The sequence below is a fragment of the Lutra lutra genome, chromosome 17 (genome assembly GCF_902655055.1).
Source record: "Lutra lutra chromosome 17, mLutLut1.2, whole genome shotgun sequence".
Classification (NCBI taxonomy): Eukaryota; Metazoa; Chordata; class Mammalia; order Carnivora; family Mustelidae; genus Lutra; species Lutra lutra.
Window position 1 is genome coordinate 54,295,596 of NC_062294.1, and position 26,239 is coordinate 54,321,834.

The 26,239-nt window shown below is 41.3% G+C and overlaps 2 protein-coding genes, 1 long non-coding RNA gene and 1 pseudogene across 18 annotated transcripts in view; 1 reads left to right on the plus strand and 3 right to left on the minus strand.

Moving 5' to 3' along the window:
* The window catches only part of LOC125088884 (zinc finger protein 577-like), a 32,093-nt gene extending 31,122 nt beyond the window's left edge, over window positions 1-971 (minus strand). For 7 of the 16 annotated variants that reach the window (XM_047710500.1, XM_047710497.1, XM_047710484.1 and 4 more), the window contains exon 1: window positions 803-947. The gene's annotated coding sequence lies outside the window, so the exon portion shown is untranslated. Of the gene's footprint in view, window positions 1-802 lie in introns of all 16 variants that reach the window. The other 9 variants (XM_047710490.1, XM_047710489.1, XM_047710495.1 and 6 more) reach the window with 5 other exon arrangements.
* Window positions 972-1,007: 36 nt separating this feature from the next.
* Window positions 1,008-3,224, plus strand: LOC125088921 (uncharacterized). Its single transcript, XR_007123806.1, has 3 exons — window positions 1,008-1,113; window positions 1,249-1,384; window positions 2,880-3,224. It is a non-coding gene; the product is annotated as an uncharacterized LOC125088921 (long non-coding RNA).
* A 5,297-nt stretch (window positions 3,225-8,521) lies between these two features.
* Window positions 8,522-14,104, minus strand: LOC125088564 (zinc finger protein 613-like; annotated as a pseudogene).
* Window positions 14,105-17,435: 3,331 nt separating this feature from the next.
* Window positions 17,436-19,816, minus strand: LOC125088887 (zinc finger protein 84-like). The gene is given in 3 exon segments (XM_047710506.1): window positions 17,436-17,894; window positions 17,897-18,737; window positions 19,694-19,816. Coding segments are annotated over 3 exon segments (1,341 nt in total). The 5' UTR covers window positions 19,735-19,816.
* Window positions 19,817-26,239: the final 6,423 nt, after the last annotated feature.

Sequence of the window (26,239 nt, forward strand, 5' to 3'; positions counted from 1 at the left end):
CATGTGGAAAATCACCACCACAGCTGGTCAAGGAAACAAAACATTTGTGTTAAAGGAAATCCATCACATGTTCCTGAAAGTGTTGGACCTATACCCACATCAGTTTTACTCAAAAATAAAAGCACCCACGTGATAGAACACAACTGCAATAGATAAAAACAAAACAAAACAAAACCGATAACTTCCAAAGCGTTAGTAATATGGAAATAGCTGACAGGATATCAGAATCAAAATGTATAAAATATACCAGTACCTACACAACTCATCCTAACATTAAAACTGAAATACACTAAAATTTAACAAGAGTTACTTGCCGGACTATTTGGGAGTTTGAGCACTACTTAGGAACCATTACATCGGTCGGATATAAAAATGAAAACACATTTTCTGCAAGAATATACAGTAAACATGGGCGCAAGAGGCCAGAAATCCACTCTTTAAAAGTAAGGATGTGCTCAGCATCAACAACGGAACTCCCCAAACTCCGTCCCCAACACGGACACGACCCCCGCTTCCCCCCACCAGACACCCCAAACCGCTACTCTCCCCAAGTTCTCGTCCCAGCACAGAACCTCACAAGCTCCCCCTCCCCAGGGAACTACCAAATGATCCTCCAACACAACCCGCTAGCGAGAATTCCCACTCGCTTCCCCCAACACCTACCCCCACGCGCTCCGGAACAAAAACAAACAAAATAAAAAAAAAAAAAATAAAAAAAAAAAAATAAAAAAAAACCCAAAAACAAATCCCAAACCCAACGCGCTCTCCCTGGCCCCGAAACACTCCCAGAACCGATACTGACCTGGCGATAACCTCGATCTTCACCGCTGGACACAGATCACCGCACCACTTCTCCAAACACTTCCCCTCCGTGCCTACCGCCCTCGAGTCCCACCTCAGCAACTGACAGACCCTTAGAAGCACCGAGACGGCGGCCGACGAGGGCCAACGCGCGTGGTTCCCGAGATCCTGAATCTGGCCCTAGGCGCGGCCTCTGTGACGTCATATTGCAGCGCCGACTCCAGGCTGTTTGCAGAGAGCGGCGGTTTCGCCACAGAGTGCCGGGAGGCGGGCGTGTTTCGCTTTGCTACATTCTCGGAAAGGCTCTAGACGGTGAGCAGCTATTGAAAACGCTTTATTTCCAGACCACTTTTAGCCTTTGGGCCCCGAATTTGTAACATTCACCGGGGGCGGTGCATATACTGCTTAGCTCCTGAGAAACTCAGGCCTGCCCACGTCTCTCCTCAGGACCCGCCGAGATGGTCGCGGGCTTTAAGGCGCTTTCAGTTAAAGGACGGGGAGAAGCTAAGTGCGCGCGGCCCGCGTAGAAGTGCTCAGGGGAGGGAGTTCGAGCCGAGCCGGAGCAACCGTTGGAGGGGAACGGGTTAGTATCCTGGGAATGCTGGCTGGAGGGGTCTTTGTGGAGAAAGCGGCATTGGTCAGAGTGGGCAGACGGGGTTAGAAGGCTCTTGGTAGGATTCGTGTGGGTGAAAACGGGGCACAGGGTTGATGGGGGTCAACAGGCGGCAGAGCTCAAAGAGAAGCCGGGCTCTCCTACGGTGGCGGGAGTCAAAGATGCGGCTTTTCTCTCTCTAACGATGAAAAATACCTTGAATCAAAAGCTCTGAGGGGTTCCCGGCTGGCTCAGTCATAGAGCGTGTGACTCTTGATCTTGGGGTGACTGGGGGGGGTAGATTGCACTTAAATTTTTTAAATCTTAAAAACAAAACAAAACAGGGGCGCCTGGCTGGCTCAGTGGATTAAAGCCTCTGCCTTCGGCTCAGGTCATGATCCCAGGGTCCTGGGATCGAGCCCCACATCAGGCTCTCTGCTCCTCTCTCTCTCTCTCTCTGCCTGCCTTTCTGCCTACTTGTGATCTCTATCTGTCAAATAAATAAATTAAATCTTTAAAATAAATAAATAAATAAATAAATAAATAAAAGCAATCCTTTTAAAAAAAAAAAAAACCCTCTGAGTAAAGGAAGTGGTTCTCTTCAATATTGCAGCCCAACTAATTAAACTGATGAGCTTCCAGTGCGGAACTCCGTCCCCACAGCTACACAACCAGGCTTAGAGCACCTTCTAATTAAAGGGCTTATTCATTCATCCGGATGTTTATAAGATGCCTACTATGTGGCAAACGCTGTTCTGCATGCTAGGGTTACAAAAATTGTAAATGCAGGCAAAAATACCCTTGGTGGAGCTTTACATTCTGCAGAATGTAAAATTGCAGGTTTGAATGTAAAGTTTCAAGAGTGTTAGGATTCCCACCTACAACGTGACCTACAATGCCTGGCAGCCTGACATAACCGAAGATAAGTAACCAAAGATGATAATTCTTAAGTCTTAAGATCTAATGGAATTTGCTTTACTAGGTTTTGAGTTTTTGAGGGACCCATACCCCTTTCTTCCTCCTAATTTCTCTCTTGGAACGGGAGTGTCTATGCTACACCTGTCCTACCATTGTATTTTCGAAATGAGTAACTTCTCTAATTTTACATGTTCACAGCTAGAGAGAAATTTTGCCTCAGGGTAAATTGCACCTGAAGTCTCAACCATATATGACTTAGATGAGACTTGGACTGTGTAGACTTTAGAGTTGATGCTGGAATGAGTTAAGACTTTGAGGGTTGCTGGAATGGAGTGTATTTTGTATGCAAAAAGGTAAAGAATTGGAGGGTAGGGGTGGAATATTATGGACTGAATGTTTGTGTCTCCTCAGATTCACATGTAGAACACCCTAACACCCCGCTATATTTGGAGGTGGGACTTTGGAGGAAGTAATTAAAGTTAAATGAGATCCTAAGTGTGGGGCTCTGATCCCCGTGAGTTCAGTGTCCTTATTGGAAGAGACACCAGAGAGTTCTTTCTTTGTGCAGACAAACTGCAGAAATGCCTTGCGAGGACATGGTGAGAAGGCAGCCAGATGTCAGCAAGCCAGGAAGAGTACTGACCAGAAATCAAATCTGCTGGAAACTGGATTGTGGACTTCTAGCCCCTGGAACTGTGAGAAAATGAATTTCTTTTGTTTCAAACACCCACTCTAGTATTTTTTATGACAGCCAAAGCAGTCTAGTACTGTGGTGAATTACATCGCTTAAAAAATTTGCATTCTTTTGATAAAAAGAATATATATATATTTTTTTTATATAAATTTATTTATTATATAAAAAGAATCTTGGGGGCGCCTGGGTGGCTCAGTGGGTTGGAGCCTCTGCCTTTGGCTCGGGTCATGATCTCAGGGTCCTGGGATCGGGCCCCACATGGGGCTGTCTGCTCAGCGGGGAGCCTGCTTCCCTTCCTCTCTCTGCCTGCCTCTCTGCCTGCTTGTGATCTCTGTCTGTCAAATAAATAAATAAATAAATAAAATCCTTAAAGAAAAAAAAAATCTTGGGAAACATTTGTGGAATTATGGTGGAAGGAATAAAAATTTGAATCAGGCAAATTTAACAATATGGGCTGTCCATGAATTACTTCTGGCTTTAATGTTCAAACTCAGTTAGAATGGCTCTACAGTTTGCTTGGTTGGTTGACTGAAACTGGACTAAAAAAGGTGGCCTGCACTGAAGTTTAAATGCCAGAAAATTCTTTATATTTTGTAAAGATTCCAAAAGTATATGGACTTAGGAATGTTAATGTGTAATTATCATGTAAAGCCAGTTTACCCGTCCACTAAAAATATATCCTAGGAGCATCCAGAAGATAATTTCTTCAAAGAAGCTGATTTGGCTATAGAAAATTGGCATATAAGATTCTGGTACTATACATGAGAAGGTATAATAATTTGAAGATACGCCGATAAATGAATGATGCATGCTATAAACTCTAAAAAAACCACTTAAATAATAAAGTTATGCCTAAAAAGCCAACGGTGGAGATAATCATAAAACATAGTTGCTCCAGGGGCACTCGGGTGGTTCAGTCAGTTGAGCCTCTGACTCTCGATTTCAGCTCAACTCATGTTTTCAGGATCCTGGGATCAAGCCTTGTGTTGGGCTCCCCACTCAGTGGGGAGTTTGTCTCACTCTCCCCCCCCACCCCCGAAATAAATAAATTAAAAAAAAAAAGTTACTCCAAAAGAAGGTAGAAAATGACAAAAAGGGGAGCAAAACCAGCTGGGATAAATAACACCACTTTAATTATGAATGATCTGAATACCTCAGTAAAAAGAGATTATCAATTAGATAAAATAGGTCCAACTACATGCTGCCTACGAGAAAATATTTTTTAAAGATTTTATTTGACAGCACAAGCAGGGGAGCAGCAGACAGAGGAAGAGGGAGGGGGAAAAGTAGGCTCCCCACTGAGCAAGGAGCCCAATGTGGGCCTCAGTCCCAGGACCCTAGGATCATGACCTGAGCAGAAGGCAGATGCTTAACTGACTGAGCCATGCAGGCACCACTAGAAACTCACTTTAAATATTAGGTTAAAAGTAAACCATGTTGGGGCACCTGCCTGGCTCATTTGGGGTTGTGAGTTCAAGCTCCACGTTGAATGTAGATATTACTTTAAAAACTGTTTAAAAATTGAGCCATATTAAATGGAGATATGAAAGCTATAAAAAGATAGGCCCAATCCAAGTTTCTAGAGATAAAAACTACAACTTCTGAGATAAAACATACTTTGATGGGATTAATAGCAGATTAGATGTTGTATAAGAAAAAAATCAGTGAACTTTAAAAGACAGTAATAAAAACTTTCCAAAATGAAAAATAGGTTGGGGTGGGTGAGGAGTCTAAAACCTAGGAACGGTATTTTATCCTACTTGTGTTTGCAAAAGGGAAGGTCAGTGAATTTAATGACAAGACAAAAAACACTCAAGTACAAATTCAACTACAAAGAGAACAGAAGCTTTTATTAAAAAGAGAAAAAGTGGGGCGCCTGGGTGGCTCAGTGGGTTAAGGCCTCTGCCTTCGGCTCAGGTCATGATCCCAGGGTCCTGGGATCGAGCCCCGCATCAGGCTCTCTGCTCCTCAGGGAGCCTGCTTCCTCCTCTCTCTCTGCCTGCCTCTCTGCCTACTTCTGATCTCTCTCTGTCAAATAAATAAAATCTTAAAAAAAAAAAAAAAAGAGAGAAAAAGTGCTTAGAGAACCTGAACTTATACAAAAGAGAAAAACCTTGAGTTCTTGGCCAGGGGGGTAAGAGGTATCATTGTGAGGAATGCCTAGTGAAACTGCTAACTGCTCTCCACTCTCTGATCAAGATAGTGAATAAACAACAATATTCTGGGAGGGCTTATAAAATATGAAGTAAAACATATCTTATAAACCCAATACATTCTTATTAACATATTAATCATACCTCTACGTTTTTGATGTGATAGAATACAGCTATAACTATACAGGACAATGTCCTTGTTTGCTCAGTCTAGCATATATGTCAGTTTTAGTCACTTCTCATTGGTTTCTTTCAACACTGATCATATTTTCCTGCCTGATAAGTTTTGGTTGGATGACAGACACTGTCAACTTTATCATGTGGGAGTGAGGAGAGCCAGGGAGATCAGGATATTTTTGCCCTCCGGTATTCTTAAAGCTTGTTTTGGGATACATTGAGGTTACTTGCAGTTTGGTTCTCTCTGGCCCTGTTTAATTATTGAGTTAGTTAATTTTTTCCTGGCCCTGTTTTAAATCTTAGTTAAGACCAGATTGCTTATTGAATGAGATTCAATTAATATTTCAATTTAATATTAATTAAATATTCAATATTTATCAAGTGCCTACTCTGTATTGCGTATTCTTCTAGACATCTTGTATATAGCGGTTAACAAGTTTCCTACCCTCAGGAAGCTTAGTCTAACTTTTACAGTGTATAACTCACATTCAAGACCTTATACTTGAGCGTAAACATGTAGAGTTATTGTAATATGCTTTATATTGAAATTGATACAATATAAACATTACGTTTATACACGACCCAAAGTCTTTATATTCCATATCAAAATCTTTAAAACAATTAAGATGTTCTCTCCAAGTGATTCTAGTGGGACTTACGTCATTGATTTAAAAAAAATCACCTAGGGGCACCTGGGTGGCTCATTGGGTTAAGCCTCTGCCTTCAGCTCAGATCATGATCTCAGGGTCCTGGGATTGAGCCCTGCATCGGGCTCTCTGCTCAGCAGGAAGACTGTTTTCCCCTCTCTCTCTGCCTGCCTCTCTGCCTACTTGTGATCTTTGTCAAATAAATAAATAAAATCTTAAAAAAAAAATAAAAAAAAAAATCACCTAACTGCCATTAAAATACCTCACCTACTGAGAGGCCTCTACTTTAGTTTCCCCCTGACACCATATATATATATATCTATATATATAGATATATATATATATTTTTTTTTTTTTAAGATTTTATTCATTTGAGAGAGAGAGCATGAGAGAGGAGAAGGTCAAAGGGAGAAGCAGACTCCCTGCGGAGCTAGGAGCCCAATGAGGGCCTCGATCCCGGGACTCTGGGATCAAGACCTGAGCCAAAGGTAGTTGCTTAACCAACTGAGCCATCCAGGCGCCCTCCCTAACACCTAATCTAATGCCCTTTTTGAGATTGCAGTTTTTCAGCAGGGGACTTGGTCTGAACCTCTTCCTGTATCAGTTTTATGCCAGCCCCTATCATTACCCCTAACTACATTCAATTAATTATACATATCAGGGATGCCTGGGTGACTCAGCTGGTTGAGCGTCCAACTTTTGATCTCAGGGTCCTGAGTTCAAGCCCCATGCCGGGCTCCACACTGGGCATGGAACCTACTTAAAAAATTACACCTACTAGATTCTGAAAATATTTTCCAGGCTGGTTCCAGGCCTCTATATTCCAGTGCAGCACTAGATTCAGCCTACTCCAGGTCCAGTTCAAAGTCTGGCCTCTTGGAACCAGGCCAGGGTTGATTCTGTGAAGACCTGTTTTTCTCTTCATGTGGTAGGACCCAGGATTCCGAGTTGGGAGAAAATGGGAATACATGCCGGGAAGAATGTCTGGGTGGTTCCATCAGTGAGACAAAAGGTAGGGCTAGACAGGGTACTACCTCTAAGGGAAGAATGCAACTGGATAGTTATCTATGAGTTTAGAACTTCAGATCCCCAGCATTCTGAGAATAATAATTTTAATAATCCAGGAAGGAGGAGAACTAGGATGGAAGTAGTCATCTTAATTTGTATTCAAATTGCTTACCTTATTTTTTCATGTTTTAAAAAAATATTACCAAGAGCTGTATTGGGATGTATTTTGTTATTTATTGTATTGGTTTAAATTACTAATTGTCCTTGGGCTTTTAGTTCATTTTGCAAACATGGTTTTTCTACCTTTTCAAATGTAGAAAATTTTAAAAATCACTTTTATGATGATGTTGTATAATGCTTGGTCTTATTTTTAAATTCAATTTAAATTCATTCAAGGACATTAAGTTTTATTCATGAGTTTAATATATTCATTTCATTTTTGAAGGACTTCAGTTGCCTGAAATAATACTTAAACCTAGAGCCAAAGAAATGCAACAGCTAACCATCACAGGATATTGGATGGGAACTGAATATAATTTTAGAAAAAAAAAAATCCACAAATGGGAAAAGTGAATATAATGTGATAATAATGTTAACCAGTGATGTAGGGCAGAGACTATCTCCTCTAAATTACCATTAACATGGTAATTGGGAATGTGGTTCAAGGTATCCTGTCCGAAAATGCCCATCACGGGTATCACACAATATACAGGTCAAGTTGAAAAAGGTACATAGAGCTCTCAAACATTCCTCATTTTCACAAGCCTTCTTTGTTTCATAAGAACTTTAGTTTTTGTTAAAGATATTCCACAGGGACACCTGGGTGGCTCAGTGGGTTAAGCCGCTGCCTTCGGCTCAGGTCATGATCCCAGCGTCCTGGGATCGAGTCCCACATCGGGCTCCTTGCTCAGCAGGGAGCCTGTTTCTCCCTCTGCCTCTGCCTGCCACTCTATCTGCTTATGCTCACTCTCGCTCTCTCGCTCTCTCTCTCTCTCTCTGACAAATAAAAAAATAAAATCTTTAAAAAAAAAAAAAGATATTCCACAATTAGTGGATTAATGGTGTTTTCTCTGTGATTTTTTTTTAAGATTTTATTTATTTGACAGACAGAGATCACAAGGAGGCAGAGAGGCAGGCAGAGAGCGAGAGGAGGAAGCAGGCCCCCTGCTGAGCAGAGAGCCCGATATGGGGCTCGATCCCAGGACCCTGAGATCATGACCTGAGCTGAAGGCAGAGGCTTTAACCCACTGAGCCACCCAGGCGCCCCTTCTCTGTGATTTCATCTGCTAATGGATGAGGCAGAATGTACCACTGAAAACCCTGCCACATTCCCTGCCTTCTAACATGAACTGACACATCGAGGGCAAGGACTTTTCCACTGTCATATTTCTACTCATTATAAGCTCACTGATGATCTGTGGTGATCACTGATGATGGACAGGGTCTGTCTTCCAAAAAACAGCTTTCCTAGCCTCTGTATTCATAGGTTTTCTGTTTATATATAACCATATAATCAACTAGACATTATTGCTCAAGGCTTTTCCAAATTGAATGTACCAGTTTTTTCCTGTGTGTTTTTTGGGACATAAACTAAGATGTAATTCACCACTGAAGGCATGACGACCTTCACTGCATTCATGACTTCTTTCCTGTACAGACTCTCCGTTATTTCCTGAGGGTGCACATCCAACAACTGGTTGTCCCACTATGACTGCATTCCTATCTGTGAGGAGCCCACTGATGTTTGATGAAGTCTGAGGGGTCATAGAAGGCATCTGCACAGTCACTGTATCAACAGGGCTTTTCTCCTGCATGAATTCACTAGTATTTAATAAGCTGTGACCCTCTATGGAAGAATATTTAACCTTCACTGAATTTACATATTTCTCTCTTGTGTGTATTCTCTTATGTTTAACAAGGCATGGCATGTGGGAGAAAGTTCTCCCACATTCATTGCATGCATAGGGTCTCTCTCCTGTGTGAGTTCTTGGATGGACAGTGAGCATTGTCTTTGTAGTGAAGGCTTTGCCACAGTTACTGCATTTAAAGGGTTTATCTCCCGTGTGAATTCTCTGATGTTTAGTGAGTCCTGACTTCTGTGAACAAGATTTTTCACATTCGGTACATACAAAAGAGTCTTTCCTTTATGAAATTGCTGATGTGCTATGAGACATGCCTTCTGCTGAAGGCCTTATCACATCCAGTGCACACTGGGTTTCTCTCCAGTGTGAGTTTGCTGATGTACAAGGAGATTGTGCCTTTTCCACATTCACTGCTTATATAAGATTTCTCTCCTGTGTGGGTTTTCTGATGTAGAATGAGTTGTGATTTTTCTGGAGAAACCTTTTCCACACTCATTGCATTGATGGGGCCTTTCTCCTCTTTCATTTATCTGGTGTATAATGAGGTCTGCCTTCCTGCAGAAGGCTTTGCCACGTTCAGGCCATTCATAAGGTTTCTCTCCTGTATGAGTTCTCTGATGTTCAGTTAGCTTGAACTTTCTGGAGAATGCCTTCCCACATACACTGCATCCATGTGGTTTATTTCCTATGTGAGTCTTATGATGTTCAGTAAGCTGAAATTTCCTGAGGAAGGTTTTCCCACACTCACAGCACTCATAGGGTTTCTCTCCTTTGTGAGTTCGCTAATGTTCAGTGAGCTTGAACTTCTTGGAAAACGTTCTCCCACATACACTACATGCATGGGGTTTCTTTTCTGTATGAATTCTCTTATGTTCTGTGAGCTGAGACTTCTTGAGGAAGGCTTTCCCACATTCAGTACATTCATGGGCTTTCTCTATTTTGTGTGTTTGATGATGTTTAATGACTTGTGACTTAGTGCTGATCGGTCTTCTACTTTTGTGGACTTTAATTTCAGTATGAGTTTGCTTGTGATTAGCACAGAGAAAGGATCTCCCATCTCCACTATACCCAGCAGGCTCTTTTATGTCATAGCTTCTACTTGGGTTGACTAAATCTAAGCGTGGCTTCAAAGTTTTTCCATGTAAATGAAACCTTTCATTATTTGGCCTGAAAGGAAAAAGACTTTTGCTCTGATAAACAATATTTCCACATATGTTCAGTTCATAACTGTTCTGTCCTCTTTGAAACTTTTGGGTTTTATAAGTGCTGAGGCAGATGATCATCAGCTTTCTGAATTTCTAGGAAGGAAGAGAACAGTGAATCCTTCTGTGACCATGATATGGAATAAAACTGCTCCAAAAATATGTTGGGGCGGGGGGGGCGCCTGGGTAGCACAGTTGGTTAAGCGTCCAACTCTTGGTTTCAGCCCAGGTAGTGATCTCAGGGCTGTGAGATTAAGCCCCATGTTGGGCTCCATGCTAAGTGTGGAGTTTGCTTAAGACCCTCTCTCCCTGGGGTGTCTGGGTGGTTAAGAGTCTGTTGATTTTGGCTCATGTCATGATCTCAGGGTTGTGAGATCAAGCCCTTCATTGGGCTCTGTGCTGAGTGGGGAGTCAGCTTCTCTGTCCCTCTCCTCCCCTCCCCCTGTGCACACATGCTCTCTCTCTAAAATAAATTTATCTTTAAATTCTTTTTTTTTTTTAAGATTTTATTTATTTATTTGACAGAGATCACAAGTAGGCAGAGAGGCAGGCAGAGAGAGAGAGAGAGGAGGAAGCAGGCTCCCTGCAGAGCAGAGAGCCCAATGTGGGGCTCGATCCCAGGACCCTGGGATCATGACCTGAGCCGAAGGCAGCGGCTTTAACCCACTGAGCCACCCAGGCGCCCCTAAATTTATCTTTAAAAAAAGAAAAAGGTCTCTCCTTCTGCCCCTGCTCCCCTACCCTTTCTCTCTTGTGTGCTCTCTATAGTAAATAAATCTAAAAAAAAAAAAAAAATACAGTGGGATAGCTGGCTCTTTAGTGGAAAAACCTATGATATCAACCTAAAAGAAATGCCAAGTATATTTATATCTATATCTATATCTGTATATTCCTTATCTCTTTTAAAAAATTTGGGGGATGCCTGGGTGGCTCAGTTGGTTAAGCATCCAACTCTTGATTGTGGCTCAGATCATGATCTCAGAGTTGTGAGACTGAGCTCCATGTTGGGATCCGCTCTGGACATGGAGCCTGCTTAAGATTCTATCCCTTACCCACCTCCCCTCTCTCTCCCTCTCTAAATAAATAAATAAATAAATAGTAATAGTTAAAAAAGAAAAGAAAAGAAAAAAAACAAGAAAAAAACCTTTTAGATTTATAATTAAATACATGTAAGATAAAATTTACCATTTTAACCACTTTTAAGTGTACAGTTCTGTGTCATTAAGTACATTCACATTGTGGTGCAGCCATCACTATTCATCTCTAGAACATTTTCATTTTCCCCAACTGAAAAACACTGTACTTGTTAAACACTAATTCCTTATCTGTTGGAAATGTTTAAAAACACAATAATATAAAACAAATCAAAAGATGACAGCTATCAGTGTAAAACAGGGTGAATTCACAATGAATCAAGATTTGTCTGCTTTATTAGTAGGGCATTGGAGACAGTAAAATACAAGGAAGTCACTGGCAGCATCAGCTCAAAAAGCCTGAAGGGATACAGACAGACACAATTCACTCATTCAGTATATCCTTCTTCACTGGCTACTACTGTATGGCATGGTGCTAGTGTTAGAGAAACACAAAAATACTCTTTATTTTCACTGAAGTCATATTCTAGGGGTGGAAAGAGAAACAGAATAAACACGTAAGAGGGGCACCTGGGTGGCTCAGTGGGTTAAAGCCTCTGCCTTCGGCTCAGGTCATGATCCCAGGGTCCTGGGATTGAGCCCCGCATCGGGCTCTCTGCTCAGCAGGGAGCCTGCTTCCTCCTCTCTCTCTACTTGCCTCTCTGCCTACTTGTGATTTCTGTCTGTCAAATAAATAAAAATCTTAAAAAAAAAAAAAAGAATAAACACACAAGAAAAAGAATAAAGTAGGCAGCTGCAAATGTAACCCTTGTTTGAGGAAGCAAAGGAAATGAAAATTCGAAGAAATCTAGATGTTTTGAAGAATGGCTGTAGATAAACATTTCTGTTTCCCAGTAACTTCAATCTCTTTTACTGTGTGTTAGGACTGCAGTTCATCAGCTAGGGTCACAATAGCACTCTTGGGGAGCTTTGCATAAAGACATGTCCAGGCCCTCAACCAATTCTAATAAAACCAGACTTTCCAAGGAAGCAACGTTGGTAAGATTATATTGAAAATCCCTTCAATAAAAACCTGGCATTTAAGAAATAGCTTGACTGATACAGATGGAAAAGTGTGGTCTCTCCCCAACCTCGCTGTCCAGTCATTTGATGAAGTAAATGGATGACCAAGCTGTATTTTCTTCTTGCACAAGGGGGAATGAAAAACAGGCCCTTGACTCAAGCGTGGGACTCCAGTTATCTCGACATCATAAAGATACAGTATTTGTAGGAGCAACTAGTACACAAAGTATAATGGGAATTCAGAGAAGGAAGGTGATATTCTGTTTTTGTGTAGCATAGATCATCTCATGGAAAGAAAAGTAAAAGAATCTATTATTTGGAAGAACAAACAAAAAATGACATCCTTATCCCTGAGTTCTTATCTTAATTGATGTATCAGCAACTCTCAAGACAATGTTTATGGCTTTGTCTTCTTTTTTTTTAAGATTTTATTTTTTAACATTTTATTTTTAAGATCCTTTTTTTTGAAGATTTATTTATTTGACAGAGATCACAAGTAGGCAGAGAGGCAGGCAAAGAGGGGGGTGGGGGAAGCAGGCTCCTCGCTGAGCAGAGAACCCGATGCGAGGCTCAATCCCAGGACCCTGGGATCACAACCTGAGCCGAAGGCAGGGGCTTTAACCCACTGAGCCACCCAAGCGCCCCTATGACTTTGTTTTAATGAAACACTTGTTTATCATGTTCTCGCTCCCTACCATGTTTGTTACACACTCATCTGTTGATCCCTAATTGTCCAAAGCTCTTGTTTTCTTTATCTGGATCTATTCCCCAGAAGAAATGTGGTCCAGATTTATTTCTCCACATTTAACCTCTCCCTGAACTTTCCAGGTACATCAGACTGTAGCAGAAAGCTCTGCTTGGACACTAACGAGCACATCTAACTTAGAATCTCCATTATAGAACTCCTGACTTCCCAGCCCAAATCTCTTCCACATTATGTTCCCTGTCACAGTGAACATTTCCACTCCTGCCAAAATCTCTTAGCATCATCATTCATCTATTTCTTTTTCTTACTCCATGTTATGGATTGAATTTTGTTCCCTAAGGAGATGAATTTTGCTAACCCCCTAGTAACTGTGAATGTGACCTTTTTTGGAAATAGTCTTTGTAGATATAATCAAGTTAAGATGAGGTCATGCCAGATTAGGCTGGGCCAATGACTGGTATCTTGGAAAGGGAGATTTGGACACAGACAAATATGCACAGAAATGACCATATTATTTTGTAGGTTGAGATCAAGCTCTGCATTGGGCTCCAAGCTCAGCAGGAAGTTTACCTGAAGATTCTCTCCCTCTGCCCCTCCCCCCTCTCTAAAATAAATAAATCTTTTTAAAATAAATAAACATAAATCTTTTTAAAAAATTCTTAATTCCGGGCGCCTGGGTGGCTCAGTGGGTTAAGCCGCTGCCTTCGGCTCAGGTCATGATCTCAGGGTCTTGGGATCGAGTCCCGCATCGGGCTCTCTGCTCAGCAGGGAGTTTGCTTCCCTTCCTCTCTCTCTGCCTGCCTCTCTACCTACTTGTGATCTCTGTCTGTCAAATAAATAAATAAAATCTTTAAATAAAAAAAAAATTTCTTAATTCCTATGTACCCACTATCCAGCATCACGACATGGCTTCATCTCATCAAGATTATTTTTGTGATGACTGGATTTTAAAGTAAACCAGTGATCCTTGGGTTTATATAATCTGATGCTCATTGTAGGACAAGTCTTGATGTCAAAATACCAAGAGCACCTGAATCCACTCAATAAAGGTCCACAAGACCATCACCAGATAAGCCCTTTACAGGTATTTCTTCAATATGCCAGATCTCCTGAAGACTCACTGCCGGTTTTAGGGTTGTTACTTGTTATGATAGGATGGGGAACTGAACTTAAAGGGGCCTGTACCATGTAGTGAGAAGAAATCATGGAAAACTTGATTCTTTTTAACATGGTCTTGACATGTTTTTGCACCAACTCCATACAAGGCGAAAAGAGATAAAGATTCCATAACCAAAGTAGTCTTTTCTCATTGTTATACTTCCCTTGCACCCCAGACAAGCCATGGCTCGTAAGGAGGGAAGTCAGCGATATGATCACGAGCTGCCAGTCTTACATCATAGTGAAATCTTACATCAAATAACAGATTACCAGTGAGTTTGTCAAGTAAGAGGTAGTTTAAACTTCAATTTCACAGGATCATGTAGATACTTTTAATATAGTGATGAAAGTTTAGGTTTAGAATTAAAATTTAACCTGAAGAGAGTTGGCTTTACTAACCCTCATTATAGGATAGCAGTTACTTCCTTGCAAATAGGGTTTGGCTGACAGTGGACAAGGATGAGGAAAGATGAGTCACATGTTTCCCGCCTTTGAAGTGGGAAGGTTCTTCCTCTATGGAGATGTCTTTTTCTTTCTTTCTTTTTTTTTTTTTTAGTTGTATTTTTAAGTAATCTCCACACCCAGCATGGGACTCGAACTTATAACCCCAAAATCAACATGATAAGGGAAGCGGGGGGGGGGGGGGGGGGGGGAGTACTTAACCCCTATAGGTACGGTGACTTTCTTGTTGGAAAGTGGTTTGGGGTGGGAGCTCATGAGGGACAAGGTCAGTGAAAACTCATTCAATAATATGCTGTTACTGCTCATAGGTAAGAATCTTTTGTCTTCAAAAGAGCAGTGCTCTCGTCAACTTCCCAGGCTTTACATTTAGGACAATGGAGTTTCCACTCATTCTTGAACAAATCCTTTGAAAATGCAGACAGCAGAACAGTAGTATTCATTTTGCTAACCATTACATCATACTGTAGGTGACATTTCACTATCACCCCTCAAACCCCCAAGACTTTCAAAACTCTTCCATTTGTAAGACTATTGGTTCCTGGGTTTGGGATAGGCAGTCTCTCAGTGTCCTTGGGATTATTCTTAGCCCCTCTTGTTTTGTTTTTCCCCTCTCATGCAATATTGTACTGCTTAATGTGGGGCAATACCAGCTAATCTACATTGCTTATTGAAAACATGGAGGTGGATGATTTGCTCCTCTTTACAAAGCCTGGTTTTGGCTATGTGACTTGTGAGTATAAAAGACCCCTGAGTAATCTCGTGCCTTGATTTCTCTGAAACTGAGATACTTCACACATATATGTCGGTGACTTATGATTTGGAGACAGATGGTGTTCTGTGACTAAAAGTCCCTGGAATCTGTGCCTGCATGTTGTAGAACACCTTAATGTTTACCTGTGCTTTTTTTTTTCTCAGGCTGTATTGTAGCTTTTGTCTTTACCAGAGTCTCATGTTACTATAAGTCATGGAGTCCTGTCCAATACATTGAACCACCTTAAACTGGGTGTTGCAATTTCCCCCATGTTAATGTAAACCAATGTGCTTGAAAAGGAAACCTACTTTTGCAAAATAAAACCAAGCTCACTGTATCTTAGAGTTTAATCCCCATTTAAGAAAAATAATTTATGAGATTTTCCAGCCACATTCTAGAGAGGGATTCATAAAAACAGCTCTAAAGTTTCACATAAGCTCTTTGAGAGGGAAGCATACCTTGTACAGTATAGGGGAAATAGAAGCCTACTTTATTTGACTATCAGAACAAGCTACATTGTCCAATCAACCAGTACCAGGACCAAAGCTAGTATTTAATTTCTGTCTTCTGATATCAGGGATAATCTTGGAAATTGTTAAGAATTCAAAAGGGTATAAAACTTGTGAATACTCTTTCTCTTCAAACCCTAAATATCTGATCGATTTAAAAGAAAATTCTTTATTACAGATACTTGTACTGTATTTCATCCAACCCAAGATACCTTGGATTGTATGATTGATACACCATTATTTTATGTACTGAATTCTCCATTTAAACCTGTCAAGTCACCAACTGTGTGTCGCATTCTAACTTCACTATTAATTCTGTGGAGAAAGAAAATTCTATCTTGGAATCGATGAAAAAACATTTTACTCAAGGAACGTTCAAAATCTTCCAGGCCCATTTACGAATACCAGGAAATGGGTGACAGGAGATATTCAGTATTAAGATTTCTTGCTAAAATAATGAACCTTGTAGTTCAATTACAACTTATATAGCACTGTAATGATATAAAGATTCAATGCAGAATATTCTATTGGCAAGTTTTGTGTATTCTGAAGTATGTGTACTAGGGAGTCACAATTGCTATGCTAACACATGCAATTCCCAATTATGAACAATCATTTTAGTAAAAATAGACGTAAAACATATTATCACATAGTTCTGCTATAATATTTGCTTAGTTTTCTGCAAGTATATTTATTGACATACTTAAAATTTTTCATAATGCTGCTTACTATGTCACAACTACAGGAAATGACAACCCTCATAAAATGATAACCATAAAAGATGATACCTCAGATTCATTCAAGTATATAATTTTTTCCTCAGTGTCAAGTGTCTGATATCAGTGTAGCTGGATTTCATGCCAACAACATCCTCACAGTCAATACAGACACACACAGATGTTCTCTCCTATTCATTCCCTCTGGCTACATTCAGTTGACATATATGGAGGAAGGTATTTTCTCCTGTTTGGAATTCTACCCAGTACCATTCTCTCTCTCTCTTTTTTAAATTTATTTGACAGAAAGGCAGTGAGAGAGGGAACACAAGCAGGGGAAGTGGGAGAGGGAGAAGCATGGCCTCCTACTGAGCAGGGTGCTGGATATGGGGCTCAATCCCAGGACCCCGGGATCATGACCTGAGCCAAAGGCAGACACTTAATGACTGAGCCACCCAGGCTCCCCCCAGTACCATTCCCTTGTAAGCAAAGAGGTGTGAGTCTGGGGTGGGGGGAGTTGTGTCCCCATCTGTAGTCTTAAGGTTTCACTTCTATGTAAACTCTGGTATAATCAGTTATTCACTTTCAATGACAACTTCTGGATATTTACTTCATTCATGATTTCTCTCCCCTGTGAGTTTTCTGATGTAAAATGAGGCTGAATTTGTGGGAGAAAGTTTTCCAACACTCACTGCATCCATAAGGTTTCTCTCCTGTGTGAGTTCTCTGATGTATAGTAAGATGTGACTTCTGGGCGAAAGATTTCTGACATTCACTGCATTCATGGGGTTTCTCTCCTGTATGTGTCTTCTGATACAAAACAAGGCTAAACTTGATAGGAAATGTTTTCCCACATTCACTGCATCCATAGGGTTTCTCTGATTAATAATAAGGCTAAACTTGTGAGAGAAAGTTTTCCCACACTAGAGGCATTCATAAGGTTTCTCTCCCGAGTGAATTCTCTGATGAATAAGGAGATAGGATTTCCGGCTGAAGGCTTTGTGGCATTCACTGCATTCATAAGGCTTCTCTCCGGTGTGAGACCTCTGATGAATAGTGAGGTGTGACTTTTGGGTGAAAGCTTTCTGACACTGACTGCATTCATAAGGTTTCTCACCCGTATGTGTTCTTTGGTGTAGGATGAGGCTAAACTTGGAGAACGTTTTTCCACATTCACTGCACCCATAGGGTTTCTCTCCCGTATGTGTTCTCCGGTGAGTATTGAGGAGTGACTTTACACTAAAGCCTTTTCCACATTCACTGCAATGATAAGGTTTCTCTCCTGTGTGTGTTCTCTGATGTCTAATGAGCTCAGATCTCTGGATGAAGGCTTTTCCACATTCATTGCATCCGTAAGGTTTTTCCCCTGTGTGAGTTTTTTTTTATGTAAAATGAGGCTAAACCTTAGGGGGAATGTTTCCCCACATTCATCACAGCCATAGGGTTTCTCTCCCGTGTGAGATCTCTGATGAATAATGAGCTGTGACTTATCGCTGAAGCTTTTCTGACATATACAACATTCAAACTGTTTCTCCCCTGTGTGAGTTCTCTGATGTTTATTAAGGCATGACTTATCAGTAAAAGCTTTCCCACATTTATTGCATCCATAAGGTTTCTCTCCTGTATGGGTTCTCTGGTGTAAAATGAGATGGGACTTCCAACTAAAGGCTTTCTCACACCTGCTGCAACCATAGGGTTTCTCTCTGGTGTGTGTTCGCTGATGCTTAATGAGGTCTGACTTCTGGGAAAAGGCTTTCCCGCAGTCACAGCAGTTACACTGTTTCTCTCCTGTTTGAGTTTTCCAGTGTTTAATAAGCTGTGGCTTATGGCTGAAAACCTTTAAGTGCTTATTATATTTATTATATTTTTCTCCAGTATGAATTTTCTCATGCTTAGCATAAAGAAATATTTCATCATAGCCATCATATCCATTAAATTCAACTTCATTTCTTGCATAGCTTTTATTCTGAATAATGTACTCTACATTAGGTTTCAAATGTTTCCCAAGTATGTCAAATGTACGGGATCTTTGTGCTAAAGGGACATCAAAGTTTAGGCTCAGAGACAATATTTTTCTAAATGCATTATTTTTGTGGTGACTCTCCATAGTTCTAAGGTTGCCTTGATTTTCTTGGTGTCTGTCTGTATGACAATCAACTTGCCAGGTGTCTTCTATAAAGGAGACCAATGAGCCACAATGACCATGAAGTAGAAGGAATGGAATCCCATAGCAAAGGCTGAAGAGGAAATGAGGCTGGGGATACAGTGAAAGTCTGAGACATTTCTAAGTGGAAGGAGGAAAAAAATGGAAGAAACTATAGAATGTGGAGACAAGGGACAATTTACGAATGCTGAGTGTATTAGAAAAGAGAGCTATAACCATGGGGATGGATAGGAGAAGGCAGATAAACTGAGGATGCCAGGGAGAAAGATTAGGAGAACAAGTTCCAAGATGAATTAGAATGGGATTAGATCCACATACATAAAAAAGAAATGTATTCTTTTATTTTTTTGAAAACTCTTTTTTGTTTTTTTAAGTAGGCTCCATGCCCAACATGGGGCTTGAACTCACAGCCCTAAACACAATCTACCAAATGAGACAGCCACACACTCCCAGAAATGTGTTCTTTTAAAGACGAAGCAAAAGAATCCCAGGGGCACCTGGGTGGCTCAGTGGGTTAAGCCGCTGCCTTCGGCTCAGGTCATGATCTCAGGGTCCTGGGATCGAGCCCCGCATTGGGCTCTCTGCTCAGCAGGGAGCCTGCTTCCTCCTCTCTCTCTACCTGCCTCTCTGCCTGCCTGTGATCTCTCTCTGTCAAATAAATAAATAAAATCTTTAAAAAAAAGAATCCCAATAAGGAGAGATTAAAAAGTGGAGTCAAGCGGAGCCTGGGTGGCTCAGTCGGTTAAGTGTCCGACTCTTGATCTCAGCGCAGATCTTGATCTCAAGGTTGTGAATGGAAGCCCTGTGTTGGGTTCTACCCTGGGCATGGAGCTTACTATTAAAAAAAAAAAAAAAAAAGTGGAAACAGTATTAATGTATGTGGGAACTTATGTCCCCCATGCTGTCACACTCAGAGCTTAAAAATGTCAAGATTTCTCCAAACAATAGATGCCTCCCTGTTTCTGACCAAACAGGAATTTACTTCTATTTATGCCACAGGGTTGGTTTTTCACTCACCTGGATGAATCTGACTCTGGATTTCTTCCTCTGTTATCCATTGTGTTCCATGTTCCAACTGGTAGAATGCATCTGCTTTGGTAACTTGATACCCTACTCAAGGAAAATTATAGCGGATCCATGGACCCAAATACTTAATACCTAAGTTTTTGTATAGTTTATCCTGAGGATGGTGAAAAAGGATTAATGGGGAACTTAAGTGCTTAGCTCTAGAAACTTCTGTACTGTTTGAAATTTTGACACAGAATACTTTAAGCTTTACTAATGCAATTGAAATTTAAATTCTTTTAATTTGGGGGGAATTTTTTTAAAATAGAAGAATTGGATTATGAACTGAGATTATGAAGGAAATATTCTAAGACTTTGCTAATAGATGTAACTTGGAAACGTTCACTAATTAATATAAATTGGGGTTTCTCAACCTCAACCCTACTGATATTTTGGGCTGGATAACTTTTCACAGTGGAGGCCTGTATTGTGTGTTGTGGGATGTTTAGCAGCATCCCTGGCCTCTATTTACTAGATACTGTTAGCAGTTATGATAATAAAAAATATTTCTGGACACGGTCAAATGTCCCCTGGGCAGATAAAAATCATTCCGAATGGAAAACCACTAATTTAAAGAAAAAACAACTTTGAGGGCTGTTGGTGGAAGAACAAATGATGATGGTCTTAGAATCCATCCATTTTTCTTGATAATCTAGGTGTTATCCCCGGATAAAGTCAGAGCACCAGGAGCCTATGGACTTGAGCTACACTGTTTTGAAACCCTGAAGCACTCTGATCACTGAGTTTAGCTTTGATATAACACCACGGGCTTTTCTGATGATGGCTGAGAAATAACCAGAGGGAATATACCACTTTATTGGTGGTTTGCTATAGAGGGAACTGAGCATTGAACAGTCTCACTAGTAACCTACCAGAAACATTTCTTCCTACTCACATGACAGGAATGATCTACTTTCCTGAGGAGCTTTCTCCTTAAGGCAAATCGCCAACGAGTTTTTATTGATGGCCAGGTGGGAGATGATTATATTTCCCAAGGATGACCACAACAGTATGTCCCATTCCAAAACCTTCCGCAGTGTGATCTTGTCACTCTCCCATCAAGAGGTAAAGCCTGTTCCCCTCCCCTTGAATCTAGTTTGTCTTAGGGACTTGCTTGTAACAAAAATGATGCAGTAGGGACGCCTGGGTGGCTCAGTTGGTTAAGCAGCTGCCTTCGGCTCAGGTCGTGAACCCAGCCTCCTGGGATCGAGTCCCACATCGGGGTCCTTGCTCAGCGGGGAGCCTGCTTCTCCCTCTGCCTCTGCCTGCCACTCTATCTGCCTCTGCTCACTCTCTCTGTCAAATAAATAAATAAAATCTTAAAAAAAAAAAAATGATGCAGTAGAATAATGTCTGAAGCTAAGGCAGAAAAGGCCTGTAATTTCAGTCTGGTTCTCTTAGAATCTAGCATGATGCTGGGAGAAGCCCAAGCCACAAAGGGAAGCCGTGCATAAATACTCATCAGGAGCCTCAGCTGTCTAGTTTTTGAGTCACGCCATCTTGGAAAACAGAAATAGAAAGAAAGAAGCTTTCAGATGATTCCAGTCCCCATCCTTTGAGTCTTCCCAGCTGAGGTTTCAGACATCATGGTGAGGAGAAAAACTGTGCAAAAAAGGATTAACCAGCAATGTGCATTGTCCACACCCTGCACATGCCAAAGATTGGTTTGGTGCTTACCTGTTCATAGGAACTAACCTCTAAGCCCTAGAAAGAGCTTTACCTGAGAGCCTTGGGCTACACCAGATAATTCATACTATCATTGTGGCTTATGGTGGGAGACTTGGGGCGCACCATGGCAGCTTTACTTCTGAAAGGGCTGGCGACTTAAGTCAGCCATTCATATAGTCAGTGTTGCCTATGTCTCCAACCCAAATAAAAACCCTATAAACAAAGACTTGAGTAAGCTTCCCTGATTAGCGATACTCAAAATGTGTTGTTACAAGTCACTGCTGGGAAAATCCAACACTGTTCACAATGACTCTACCCAGAAAGAATAAGTGAAAGTTTCTGCCTGGTATCTCCTGGATTGGGCCTTATGTACCTTTCTGCTTTTGTTTAATAAACTGTAATTGTGAGTATAACAATGTTTCTGAGTACTCTTGAGTTCTTCTACCAAATCATTGAACCCGAGGGTGGTCTTGGGAACCCACAAACATGTAAGACACCACCGTGGAGCCCTGTCTTACTTCCTGACCCACTGAATCTCCATGAGAATGATAAAAAATAAATGCAGGGGTACCTGGGCGGCTCAGTTAAGTGTCTGCCTTCTGCTCGGGTCATGATCCCAGAGTCCTGGGATCGAGCCCCACATAGGGCTCCCTGGTCAGCAAGAAGCCTGTTCGCCCTCTCCCACTCCCCCTGCTTGTGTTCCCTCTCACTGTGTCTGTCAAAAAGATTAATAAAATCTTAAAAATAAATAAATAAATAAATGCGTACCACCGGTTTCAGGGTGACCTGATAGGCAGCAATAGGTAAGTGGGATGTGGAACAGTAAACACAAGTTTGCTGCTCAATTTTATGAACTACTTAGAACCTTGTGGGTTGGGGCGCCTGGGTGGCTCAGTGGGTTAAGCCTCTGCCTTCGGCTCAGGTCATGGTCTCAGGGTCCTGGGATCGAGCCCCACATTAGACTCTCTGCTCAGCAGGGAGCCTGCTTCTCTCTCCGCCTAGCTGTGATCTCTCTGTCAAATAAATAAAATCTTAAAAAAAAATCTTTTGGGTTATAATCTATGTTCTACTTAAAATAATTTGTATAAACATACGATTTACATATTCTCATTGCAATTTGGCTGTGAAGTTGATCCTTTGTCAGTTTTTTCCCCAAATTCTGATATCTATCTCTCCATGCTGTATCTGGTATAAAGTAGTCCTCATAAATATTGAATAAACATATTTTAATATGTGTATTATTAAGCCTTCTCAAACCCACATGAAAGCCTAGTGGAAAATAAATATATAAATAAACTCACTTATATACCATCAGAAAGTCTAATATCTGCTTTGTTGTTGATTCTGGGCTCTATTCTGAAGCTCTAGTTCAAGGTCTCTGGATAAGGATGCAATGCTGATCTTCGTACCTTCACTTTTTTCCTCATAGGAACTATTTAATCCCAGGAAGCCAGGACCTGGAGATTAGAGAAACAGTGTGAGTCTAACAGATTTTTCTGAGTTAGTTTGAGTCCTTATTTGTATGTGTATGTGTATTTTAGACACACAAATGCATATATATATATATATATATATATATATATCTAAAATTATGTTTTTCTTAGGTGGTAGGTTAATATGATAGTAAGGAAAAAAGTAATGTGTATTACCTGATGACTTATTTTTCAATAAACATGATTATTTTATAATGAAGAAACAAAGCTGACATCATTAAATTATGTAATTTTGCCAAAACTGTACTCAAAACTAAATCTGCACTTAGAGAAAGACCATTACAAAGAAATAGGGGGGAAATGTCCAGTGAGAAATTTTTAAAAGCCTAAAAAATCCAGAGAAACAGGTATAAATACTGGGATACTGCTTGCTAACCTGTCTGGGGTATCTACTCTGTGATCTTTAAGTGTATAAGCAGTTAGCACAGTTTATTTTTTGTTTTTGTTTAACAAATGGGAAAAAAGAGTCTCAGGGTGAGAAACTTGCTCAAGTTCACATAGTAAAGTGGCAGAATATGGATAAAAACCTTAGGTCTGCCCAAATCCAAAGTCCATGTTCTTTTCTCTGAGTTAAACTTACCTGCAGGTGTTCTGCTTACCTGCTTACACTTAGAATCAATTAGTAATTACATTAGAAATAAGAGTTCAGTAAAGAAAGATTTTTTAAAGTTAGCTTTCATATCTACCAGAAAATAAAAAATAAAATAACCTATTATTGAAGACCCTCAAAGACAAGAAAGGAAGCTGCCCCAAGCACTGAACTCCCTAGAAGCTATCCCTTCACTGACCACCCCCAAAAATCAATCACTGATCCCTCACTCCAAGTACATCCCAAACACCAACTTAAGCAAAGGACATCAAAAGCACGCAACTAGGGGCACCTGGGTGGCTCAATGGGTTAAGTGCCTGCTTTTGACTGTGGTCATGATCTCTGGGTCCTGGAATCAAGCAAGAAGTCGGGCGCTCAACCAAAAAAAACTGCTTCTACCTCTCCCTTTGTGATCTCTCTAATTGCGCTCAAATCTCTCTCAAATAAATAAGTATAAAATAAAATCTTAAAAAAAAAAAAAAAAACCCACACACTAAACTATGTACCAAAAGATGTCTCAATCACTGAACCCCAGCCTCCCAACACCACGAATATTCCCACCATGGACACTGGCCTTAGTAAACCTTCCCAAGGACATCCTGATAAGTGACATGTTCCAAGGATTCTTCAGTCACTGACCTCCAAGAATGCTCAAATTGCTGACATGCCCCTCAAGGCCGTCCTAAGGACTAATCTTCCCCATAATTCCTTTTCAGGCACTGACACACCCTCCAAGACACCCACATTCCTGAGTTCCTTCATGAACACCCCAAACATTGACCTCCCATCATTCTCAATCAGTGACCTTACCTGGAAGATGCCCCTATCACTGACCTCTCCCAAGCGCATCCAAATCACTGACCCACTGTCTCGGTAATGCCACTAACTGATTTGCCTCCAAGACCGTCCCAGTCACTGAACAAAGCAATACCCCAAGCTCTAATACCTTTCTTCAGGCGACTCCAATCCCTGACCATCCCCAGGCCTGCACCATTTCTGACTGCCCCGTTCCCTCAATCACAGAATCCCATAACGGCTTACTTCTCGCACGGACAACCCAAGCCTCCCCTACCGTTAACTCCAAATCTCCACAAACCTCGCTCAACTCATTCCGCTGCCAGAAGGAGAAACAGAGACCTCTTAATAGAGCCTTCGTGCACTAGTTGGGTGGGTGGAAAGAGCCACGGCCCATCACTTCAGCTATTGTTCCACCTCACAAAGTTAAGTTTAACATCTGCGGCATCCCAGGCTACCGTCGGCCAAACCACCACCCCGGGGCCGTCCTTCCCCAGACAAAGATTCCACTCCGCTTCCGGTCTTTTAGACAAAGACCCTGTGAAACAGATTATGGCGGCGCCCACTTGGCCAATTTATAAGGGAGCCGCCATACTGGAAGACCGGTCGTACGACTCGTTTTTCTGCACGAGAGAACAGTACTAGTCCGCTTACGTCAGTTGTGAGCGACACAAAGGGCAGTGCGCATGCTCCCGTTTCTACGGATGCTGAAGGTGCGCCAAGCCCAACGGCCAGTCGCCTCCACTTTGCGGGCGGTGCGTGCCAAGCAGCGAAACTTTACGGCGGGCGTGGCCATCTTGAAATAGGTGGACATGTCCGTACAAGAAAGGGAGTCGTCCTTCAAGGAGTGGAAACCATTGGAGCAACCTTAGGGAGTGCTTGTAGAGAACGGTATAGGGTTTCGAAAAGCCAATGTAGTACCACAAAGGCAGTAGGCACAGAGTAAACTAATTTAGTTTAAGGAAAAGTTGTCTTCTTGCCAGGCTTGGGTGGTGGTGGTTAGGTGACATCTTTTTATGACAGTCACATTGTGACTAACAAAGAATAACCAGACGCCAAAGAAGAAAGTAAGCCATTAAAGATGTTATCACCAGTCCCTACTCAAACCAAGGCATTACAAGAATGATAAGACCATAAGCTCCTGGTCAGTTTAAAGAAAAATTGTTGGTGGAGGCCCACTTTGGCAAATCAGGACCCCTCTCACTCTTGCGAGCTTTCCCTATATCTTTGCTTAATAAAACTCTTATCACTTTACTCACTCTTTGTGAGATTCATTCTTCGACCCTGTGAGACAAGAACTTCATTCTCCTGCTTCAGTGAGGCCCTTCAGTTGTACATCAGCAGGCCATGTGCTTGGCAGATGATAGCTAATACACATCTTGGAGGGTAGAGATAAAGGAAGTTTCCAAAGAAGTTTTTATAAGTTAAAGGAGACTTACAGGGTCCTGGAGGTCAGGATAATGTTGAGCTAAGATTGCCTTTTGCTCTTACCAACGTATTAACATTGAGGCAGTTGAGTTCCTAGGGGAAGGTCACTCTGCCTGTTTCAAGGATGTCAATGGATGTAAGATTTAAGGAAATTTAATTTTTTTCTTTTGCCTTTGTGACCCACATCAAAAGCTATTGATGATGGACCTAAATATTACCCTCGCTTCACCCATGGGGGAAAAAAGGCCAAGTCTTTCAAAGTGCCTATTTCTTCACTATCTCATCAATCTTTTAATCTTTGCCCATCTTAGGGGTGAATAGAAATCTTAACTCACGTGTACCTGGGTGGCACAGTTGGTCGGGCGTCCAACTCTTGGTTTCAGTTTCACTCTTGGTCCAACTCCTGGTTTCAGATACTCTTTCCCTCTCCCTCTGGCCCTCCCTCCCTCTTAAATAAATAAAATCTTGTTTTAAAAAAGATTTTATTTATTTATTTGACAGAGAGTGCACGCACAAGCATGGACA